The sequence below is a fragment of the Osmia lignaria genome, chromosome 12 (assembly GCF_051020975.1).
Source record: "Osmia lignaria lignaria isolate PbOS001 chromosome 12, iyOsmLign1, whole genome shotgun sequence".
Lineage (NCBI taxonomy): Eukaryota > Metazoa > Arthropoda > Insecta > Hymenoptera > Megachilidae > Osmia > Osmia lignaria.
Window position 1 is genome coordinate 4,009,014 of NC_135043.1, and position 9,901 is coordinate 4,018,914.

Genomic DNA, 9,901 nt, shown 5'->3' on the forward strand with positions numbered 1-9,901 from the left:
CGACGAAAAATTAAGTTCCTTAAAACTTTTGCTACTACATAATTCGATTGGGTCAATTACTAGAGGTTCACGCGATATCGTGTGCTAGATCGTCGTGTAAGTTTTTAACTTTTCAGATTTGAGAATTTAAGAATATGGAAAATTAGAAATTTGAAAACTTCAACATTTGGAAATCTGAAAATTTGATATTTCTCACACCCAATTTTTAAAATAAAAAATTTAGAGCAATTCCATGGGTACGGATGTTGTTTACGTAAGGAAATTGCGGACTTTGGAAGATGAACTGATTCTGTCGAAAAGAGCGTTCCAGAAAGTTTCGACTGACGTCGATGGGGTTGATTTCAATCGGAAATGGTCTTCCAAGCCATCGAATAAACGACACACGAGTGATAGGCAGGGAAAATTTAACCTTTTCCCTTTTCACGAGTTGACAATTCTTTCGTCTCATTGTCAGAGAATAATCACAGGTTTTACGGAAAGATGGAAAAAGGATTCTAGTTAAGAACACACTTATTTTCCTCGATTATTTATTCTGTCTAGTAATTCAACGCGTTTAGGTACTTGTTCCATCTAATTATATAATGCAGTTGATTATTTATTCTGTCTGATTATTTATTCCGTCTAGTTATTCATTCTGCCTAGTTATTTATTCCGTCTGGTTACTTAAGTAGTGCACACCATGTTGGGGTTTTACTATTTCCTTGTTTATAAAAAATAGAAAAACGTGATCTAAGTTTTCAAATTACAGTAAATCTTATAATATAAAAAAAAAATTTAATTTTTAATGAAATGCAATGACTATCGTGGGTGTTTTGAGAGAGACGCCATTTTGTAGCGGGTTTTTTACAACTTTCATGAAATCCTTCTTCCAAGATTACCGTTTGAATATTCTTCAAGAATTAGCAAAATTTTAATACTGTAGGGAGCGATAACGTAACGCGTCAGCATTGCGTCGAGAAAGAACGAAAGTATAAGAAAATGTCTGGAGAATATGGCGGTCACGTACTCAGTTCGGAACGTTATGTCGCAGACAGATGTCTGTCTCAAAGTTTGGACCAATTGCCGTTGTCCGGCAGATTCACCATAAATACTCGCAAATGTTTGGACCAGTTCTACCGTCCAGTATGAAAAGTTAGTTTTATCAACTGTACTTGACGTGAGGTACTTTCAAGGACCACGGGGTGCGCTTATAATACCATGCCGTAACTACGTACTTACTATATTTATCATGCAGTAGAGGAAGTTGTCTTATTCACCACTTACCGGGCTGATTCTTCTTTTCAAACCGATGTTTGCTTCAAACCTCAATAGATTGATACACCTATTTAAGAAGACTTATTGTTAGTTAGCGAATTTAAAACTTTATGTAACTAATATTTAATTAGAATTGAATATGTACCATAATAAAACACACTATCACTGTAGAACTGTCACAACACGCGAGTAGACAATATGGCGGATAATTTCGGGTTACGTCGGAAGACTTCGGATAAAGTCGGAAAGCTTCGCGATCGCGAAAGGCGGACATGTGTTTTCGAGCTCATCCGATCCTACCCGATCCTACCCGATCCTATCCGATCCCACCCAATTGTCTTCCACTCGACAAGAGCTCGAAAGTAACCTCTATCTTTTTAAAAAAATATTGTAATAGATACATTTATCGCCTATCAGATATCCGTAATTATTCGAACGATTCATTAAAACATTTAATGAATACAATACCATACGCATAATATGTCTATCTCGATTGAATATTCGAAAACTGGCAATTACGTTAAAAACAGTCTTTGATTGTCGACCCGTTTTAAACGACTGTTTCGAGTGACTTAGTTTTAACTTTCAAGCAGACGTGCAGTTGTCTACCCAATTTCCTTCCACTTAGCTGAGTGGATTGAACAAAACTTCCCTGGCTATGCAAACAGCTACGTACGCCATAAAGAAAGCCACAAAGGAGGGCGCGAGCTTTGTACATTTTAATAAAACTCTTATATTTATAATTCCAGTAATTTTATTCGCGCAGGGTGTTGGAGAATATCGTATATTATTGAATATTTGAATACCCCAAAAAACCATGTGTTTATCTTCACAAATAATAAGATACGTTGTACCTTTATAATCTATAATGGTACTCTTATATTAAGTTACACCAAATTTTATATTAACTTTTATTTTATATTTTCAACGAATATCGTGATGCAACGCGTCAAAGAGGTCTGTATATCTACCAATAACAATTTCCAATTAAACCGACCATCATAGCCAGCCATCCATCCATCGTTATTAAAACAAAGACAATTAAAAGGTTAGCAACCCGATCGTTGAAAGTAGTGGAACGTGATATCGCGCGCGAATGGGTAGTTCCGGTTAAAGCGTTTTCAAGCTGGTTTAATGTCTCTTTTTACACGCTCGATACTCTTTGAATTTGACGCAACCTATTTCTACAAACACGAACCCAAGCATACAATACATACCTAGTTGCAAAATTACCGTTTGTTATCTCTACTGCGAATTTCTAATGTACAATGCGCCTCGCGGGGTTTTATTTCCGGTACCATCGTTTAAATAACGACCATGCAAAACGATGGCGATTAAAATGCGTGTAAAAAGAGAGAAATACCGATACTATTAAATGTTTAACAAAGAAACAAAAGCAAAGGAGTAATTAGACGTACTTGCAGTAAAAAAGGCATTTTTAAACGACGATTAAAAATGTTTTTATTTAAATTTTCAGTTAAATTAATATTATTCAGAATTTTATAATAATTCCTTAAATTTTGACACTTTTGATCCATATTTTTGTTTGAAACGAATCCACTGAAATTAAGTGCAAAAATATGATAATACATACTTCGCTGTCACGCTATTTAATTTGCATAAATAATGAACTGTTGAGCACATCTCGCGGAGCCGTTTAAATGAAATGTCACCACAATACGTATTACGTTATTACTCTCACCAATTCCATAACCCCCGTAGAATATTTTATTTGCTTATTAAACCCAATATCATTATTGAATTTCGAAACGCCTCCACTTCCGATGCCGACGCGTGTGTCACGCGATATCCATTCGACACCGCTTAATTTTCCGAGGGAAAAATGGCAAAAATTTCAGAGCGACGATGAGTTGTCAAATATGTTCCTCGATAAAATTTAACGAAATTTCATTGTTCTGGTTGCAGCGAAGTTGGATGGGGTGAAAACCTACATGAGAATGAGAAGAGTGCCAAAACACCTTCAAGTGAAGGTGATTAAATGGTTCGACTACCTTTGGTTAACGCAAAAGTGCTCAGACGAGGAGAAAGCTGTTAGCTGCCTTCCTGGTATGTTTCTGATTCAAATCAGACATCGAGCAGTTTTTATAACTTTTTCCAAAATTTTTAACATCCTTCACCTTTTATCTTGAATAATTTTTTCTTTATTCACAAATGCAAATTAAGGTTCGTTCCAGCAGATTTACCTGATTCGTCGTCATAGCAATCTTGTTTCGTCTCGTATTAAGGCGTCATTCATAGAAATCTTCTTTCTTAATTTTTATCCTACAAAAATGATATGCAATATTAAATTTTGCTAATGTTTTTCTAAGTACGTTATTTCAAAAGTTTATAATAAATTATAATCACGACCATCAATGAAAGACACGGTCTGAATCTCTAAAAACGATTGTAATTTCCACTCTGGTAGTTCGAATTTTTCCGTTCCATTTCAGGAATGAATATTTTATGACCATGAAAAGATATAAAGTTGGAAAGGTTTCGGTGTTCATAATTTTACGGTTGAAATGTTGCAGACAAATTGAAGGCTGAAATCGCGATAAATGTGCACCTGGACACGTTGAGGAGGGTGGAGATTTTTCAGAATACGGAAGCTGGCTTTCTCTGCGAGCTAGTGTTGAGACTTCGGCCCGTTCTCTTCTCACCTGGTGACTACATTTGTCGCAAAGGTAAGACCTCGCCTCCCTGTTTCTTTCTTTCTTTCGTATTACGACATCTTTCCTGGATACGATGCGGCTCGGTTTTAAAATGAGTGGCTGGAATCGTGCCAAGAGACGGACTAGCCTGATATAGGGTTGAAAAGTGATTGCTTACCGTTTCTACGTGGCCTCATTGCCAATAGCCTACCCGGAACGTGTACTTACAAACGAAATATTTCGTTTGGAAAGATAACCGGCCAAGATCATTTGGCGCAGACGGGAAATTAGTCGTATGGAAGCATCTGCATATGAATTGGCTGATTTTAGAACATCAAAAGACTGACGCCAGTTTGATAGCATAAAAGTACTGCGAAATGGTACTTATGCTTACAATTTATTGAAAATTATCATATAAATGCACCGTTAATTAAAATTGTGCCTCTCTCCATGGTCCGCCGTCCGAGGGTAAATACGAAGTGGCTGAAACCAATCATACTGTAACTAGGGATACAGATGAAACGTTTATATAGTCATTCTCGGTATACTTTAAGCTTCCAATCGATGTATCATAAGTGCCATTTTGCAATAAAAATTTGAATATTTGTATATCAATATTGGTCAGTATGTCTTTAGAAAGAGGTCAGAGGTGAAGGAACGTATAGGAAGGGGATGAATAAAGAAAGAAAGTAGCGCCTTTCCTTCTCTAATCTCTTCATCGTCGTGGAAACGACTGCCGCATGACTACTGGAATGCGGCAATCGTTCCCTTTCTCGCGCTTCCGTTTTATGGCTGACCCTACTTGGACCTGCATCACTGCTACGGAATTAAAGCTAACCGAGTTTACTCCAACATCACTCACCGTTATTGCTTTACCTACACTTTTGCAGAAACACGTTTATTGAATTCAATAATTAAAAAATTAAAACAACCTTACAAATTGTTTCTACCTACTATTTTTAATGATATCATTATTACACTCATTGTCGGTCAATATTTTTTAATATAGATTTTTAGCATTTAATGCATTTTATTTTTTGTTTATTCAGAAGATATTAATTTTCTATTTTTTGAAATTTGTTATAGGTGAGGTAGGCAAGGAGATGTATATAGTCAACAGAGGACGATTGCAAGTGGTAGCTGACAACGGAAAAACAGTCCTCGCTACTCTTAAGGCGGGTTCCTACTTCGGCGAGATCAGCATTCTCAATATGGGGACTGCAGGTAAAGAGTGCGGTAAATATTCCAAGCGGACCAGGGGCCCGTGAGCTGTCCCCCTCATATTTCACGATTCACGTTTTCACGTTTCACGTTCTTACCACTCTGTGAGAGGGCAAGCCGTCGAGCCGGTATGAGCCGATGTAAAATCAATCTTCCTAGTAACTCTTTTTTTTTTTTTATACTTGTGTAATCTTTCTGTCACTGATATTCCTACTGTCAATCTCCACTTGCCACACGTGATCGACGTTCACGCAACGAATCAAATTTAATTACTGTTTTTAAACTATGTACTAGAATTATTTTTATAAAATATAACAATACTTTTTCCTATACTTCTAAACTTGAAAGGAACTTTTTAATTACATTTTCTATACGATTAATTTAGATTGATTTTTGCCTTTCCAATTATGTAGGTTTCAATAGTCTTTGTTTTCGCGTTAATTTGTTTTTCAAATAATTGCATAATATAAAAATGAAATGCTGTTTTAATTAAATTCGGAATGTATTATAATAGGGATAAATTATTTCATGGAAATAAAATAACATCAGTAGATCTACCATTTCTACACCCCCTTCCTATGTTTCTTCCATCTGTCAGAGATATACAGTTTTTATTATTTAATTAATAGTAATTGCATTAAAGTCGATGTGAGATTGTCGACACGTTGTGAACAAGGCCCGTGACACGTATTGCCCTTTAGCCTTTGCCCCTCTATTTCAATTATTATTTTTCAGCCGATAAACCAGCATCACCTATTTATTTATTTATTTATTTATTCAAAAGAGGATTTTAGAACCATAAGCCACAATATCATTTATTTTCAATAAATGAGATTTTGTAATATATCCTCTGTTAGCGTTCCCTTAATTATTTTCTTTAAATTAATCATAGGTCGTGTTGGTTTATCATCCAACAAATAAAGACAAACATACTTTTAATCATCTTTTTATCACCTCGCTTTGGTAGTAACATTAGTTTAGAACTGAGTACCTAAAACCCGTATATTCTACCAGCATTTTTAAATCTATCTTCTGATTTATTTTATAAGCGATTTGGCTTCTATGATATGCTGTTACTTATAGTCTTGTTTAATTTTGTATTTATGTTTGATCGAAGGAAATATTTGCAAAATATTAATATTAATTTATTCAGGCTCAGAGAATTATCGAGTAACTACTACTGTGTCTCTTTTCAACCTTTCGAGAATAATACAATTTGCATCAATTCAAACTTTCCCACGTAAATGCTTATTTAGGTGGGCCTGTAGGTGGGCCAAATTGCTGTTAACTGAGAAAAATAAAATATAGCAAATATTTCCTTCATTTCAATTTATTTTTATACTTTTCTATCTGCACTTTTCATGTTTTATACTTATCACGATTTTCGTCGCCATATCTAAACGTAGTTTTTCAATATCCTTCATTTTACTGTAATTCATTATTTTGATTTTCTAATGTAATGGTACTTGCTCACTTTACGGATGTAATTAATCTGCATTCGAATTTAACTTATTCTATACGCTCATATATTAATTATTGTAGTTAGTTTCTTATCTATCACGTTAGATGATCTATAATAAATTTTATATAAACACACGTAAAAGAATAACTTAACATTTTTTTATTTCAAATAATATACTATTAATTGTACTGAAAAAGTAAGTATATGGTTTGAAAATGCACATTGAAAATGTATGTTTTTTATCGAAACACTAACAATAGACATCTGAAACAAAGATAAAAATATTAGCACACAAATATCTTGCAGATCATTGAAGATATAAAAAAACTATTAATCTAAAAATTGTCTAGTATGAAGAGGAACATTTTTTGAGTTAAACAATTTTTTTTACATACGAAGTTGTAGAGCAAATTTCAAATCCAAGTTAATTCTTTTAAATACGATACCTAATCCTTTAATTCCTAAAAAGAGTTAAATAAACTTTGGTTAAATTAATTTTTCCTGGTGAACCTATGTAATGCGTGTGAACATTTTTAACACATTCCAGTTATAAAATCTGTTATCACTAACTATCTGTTACCTTTATAAAATTCCTATTGAAGCGTATTTATCCCTTTTTAAACACTCTCACACGAGTAAACATTTCACGTAGTTTTCAATTGATAATGGTAATTTGTCGAGCATGATTTTTTACCATAAAGAAGGCAAAGTTATGTTTTGATGTCGAAGCAAGAATATATAAAAAATCTATACTCATACTACTGATATGAGTCTGTAGAATGAAGAAACTAATCAATTTCGGATCGGATACAAAAGAAAGCTTGATATATCCCGATAACCAATAAATGGCTACATCGCTACAGGTAACCGACGAACAGCCAGCGTACGCTCCGTGGGTTACTCGGATCTCTTCGTCCTTAGTAAAAAGGACATGTGGGACGTGTTGAAGGAATATCCTGCAGCCAGAATCCGACTGGAAGCCATCGCCGTGAAGAGGCTGGAGAAATACAAGAGGGCTCCCCTTGAAAAAGGTCAGGATTTATAAATATTTTCTAATTTCAAATATTAGGGTGGCTGGGATCTTTTGGGAATGGGCTGAAATTCTGAAATTTTGCAATATTGCAGTTTTGAAGTCCTGAAATTTCAAAATTTCGAAATTTTATATTATCGTGAAAGGCTTTCAGTAATAATCATATCCTAATTCAATTTTCTTGCTCTGTAAAATGAACACTCCTGGATCGAAGTTCCTTTGAAAGAGCTGTTTAATTCGAAAGTTCATCAAAAACAAATGTAACTCGTCTTCTACCATTGCCTTCTGTTCTCCTGATGAAAGAAAGTTCGCGGTGTTACGAACTTTCGAAGCAACGAATCGCTTCGTATGTACTCTGGGGTCAAGTTGCGCCGCGTAATTACATGCTGGTATACGGAGTGGCTGCAGTGGCTGCACAATGAGAAAGACGATTGCTTAATTAAAGAAGGTTACCGTACTGAAAATAAGAGATAGGACACGGTTTTCAAAGTACAGACACGCAAGTAGTTTTTTTAAACGAAGGGCTTGAAAAGAAATAAAAATCATTTGAACCTGATACGATGAATCCCCTACATTCTTTCTTCTTTATACGTGTTATTAATTTTCAGCTGCAATGGGACGATGTCAGAGTACGCCAGGATTAGTGGAATCGAAAGGTCGTATACCACTGGAAGAAATGTGGATTTCACCTACTGACGCAAAATCTACTCATACCTACTCAACCGGTCGTTCGTTGTTCTCACCTAGCCCAAGTCCAGTAGCATCACGCGGTTTAGCGAGCTCCGAGCACAACGCGAACGCGAATGTTAGAAGAAGCATGGATAGCCCAATAAGCGCAACCAGTAGCGGTCACAGCAGCGAGGATCAAACTACTAGGGCTCCACAGTCTGCTGCCACTCAACCATCTACTGGAAGACAATCTACACACTCAGGCAAATATAATAACTTAAATATTAATTCATTTCTTAATTAAAATCGTGCCTTCTATAAAATTTGAAGCCCATCAATGGGCTACGTAATGCTGAAAGTGTTAAAACATCAATTAAATTCAAATATGAAATGTATACTTTCAGGCATGACTAACAGCATGTCACAGTTAGTCAGTGAAGGCGCCACACCACTTCTAGGCACCCACGAAGCATTATTAGCAGAAATTAAACGCCTTCGAGAACGTTTAATTTGCTTAGAATCTGAAAACGCTGCGATGAGCGCGAAATTGAATCAACAGCAATGGGAAGTGGAGAACCGGTTAGCTGAAATCGAGATGCACATCTGTGGTGCCAGCTCGACTTCCAGTCTAGAGGACAACAACGAGAGAAATCGAGAAAGTATCATTTAACAAGAAACAAGGCCGCGAGAGCGCGGCAAAACTAAAATCAAGCGAATACGACATTACCTTGTTGATGGTACTGACAGTAGGTAAGCTCCCGAATTGAATTTCACCCCACCGATAAGGTAGACCAACGATCTGAAACGTCGACGCTCTTCTGTCGCGCGCTCTATGATTTAGAATGATGATTTCAGGAACTACTTTAGGGTCAATGATCCATGAATCCCAATGGTTGATGATTATGTAAATGAAAGAACACTGCAACCTCTCCCTAAACATCCAAAGGCACTTCCTTTTCAAACATTTAAAATCCGTCATTTTCTTAGCTTGTCTGGGTTTCTCAAAATAGAATGAAAGACAACTTGTTCTTCTTAAATTCTGAAAATAAAAAGTTATTTCCCTCAAAATATTGACTATACATAATTGTTTCTGGGCATAAATAGGTCTATCTTATATCTCATCTGTAGTTGCCTCAAGATTACTCCAAAAATACAATTAAATAACTGACATTATTTTATAATTCTTACAGATATGCTGCAGAAGATCAAGAAGATTTTGAAGAAACCAAAATATCTGGGAGATCCAGTGACACGAAATCAATTGGTAGCCTTAGCCAACACTTCTTTGAAAGTGATGAGGATGAGAAATATTATGGCACCTGTAATGGTTACGTTTCTCAGCCTGGTAGCAAGTCAAATTTATTATTATGCAGCGAATGTGACCAGCAAACTCGTACCTGTACTTACAGACCACAAACACCTGGTTCCTGTTGTAGTAGATACATCGAGGAACGTATTGAAGATAGACAGGGAACTTCTCGCATCTATAAAAGTCCAGTTCGCGGGTCCTCTCCCTGGTCTTTGCACCCTGATCAAGATTACAGTGGTCAGTCGTCTTCACCTAGATCGGTGTGTCAGGATTATCAGGTACGAAGAAGCTGGTCACGAAAA

At 35.8% G+C, this 9,901-nt stretch overlaps 2 protein-coding genes across 7 annotated transcripts in view; one reads left to right on the forward strand and one right to left on the reverse strand.

Annotated features, from left to right (window-relative positions):
* Positions 1-1,489, reverse strand: part of LOC117603061 (uncharacterized) — a 60,969-nt gene extending 59,480 nt beyond the window's left edge. For all 4 annotated transcript variants that reach the window (XR_013063167.1, XR_013063166.1, XM_076691233.1 and 1 more), the window contains exons 1-2: positions 1,400-1,489; positions 1,264-1,321 (exon numbers count right to left, since the gene is read on the reverse strand). The gene's annotated coding sequence lies outside the window, so the exon portion shown is untranslated. The remainder of the gene's footprint in view (positions 1-1,263; positions 1,322-1,399) is intronic.
* LOC117603059 (cyclic nucleotide-gated channel alpha-3) overlaps positions 1-9,620 on the forward strand; it is a 55,382-nt gene extending 45,762 nt beyond the window's left edge. For 2 of the 3 annotated variants that reach the window (XM_076691218.1, XM_076691221.1), the window contains 7 exons: positions 3,181-3,321; positions 3,789-3,941; positions 4,995-5,144; positions 7,455-7,622; positions 8,230-8,553; positions 8,695-9,040; positions 9,481-9,620. In XM_076691218.1, the coding sequence (XP_076547333.1) occupies positions 3,181-3,321; positions 3,789-3,941; positions 4,995-5,144; positions 7,455-7,622; positions 8,230-8,553; positions 8,695-8,960 (1,202 nt within the window). In that variant the 3' untranslated portion in view covers positions 8,961-9,040; positions 9,481-9,620. The remainder of the gene's footprint in view (positions 1-3,180; positions 3,322-3,788; positions 3,942-4,994; positions 5,145-7,454; positions 7,623-8,229; positions 8,554-8,694; positions 9,041-9,480) is intronic. The other variant, XM_076691220.1, reaches the window with a different exon arrangement.
* Positions 9,621-9,901: the final 281 nt, after the last annotated feature.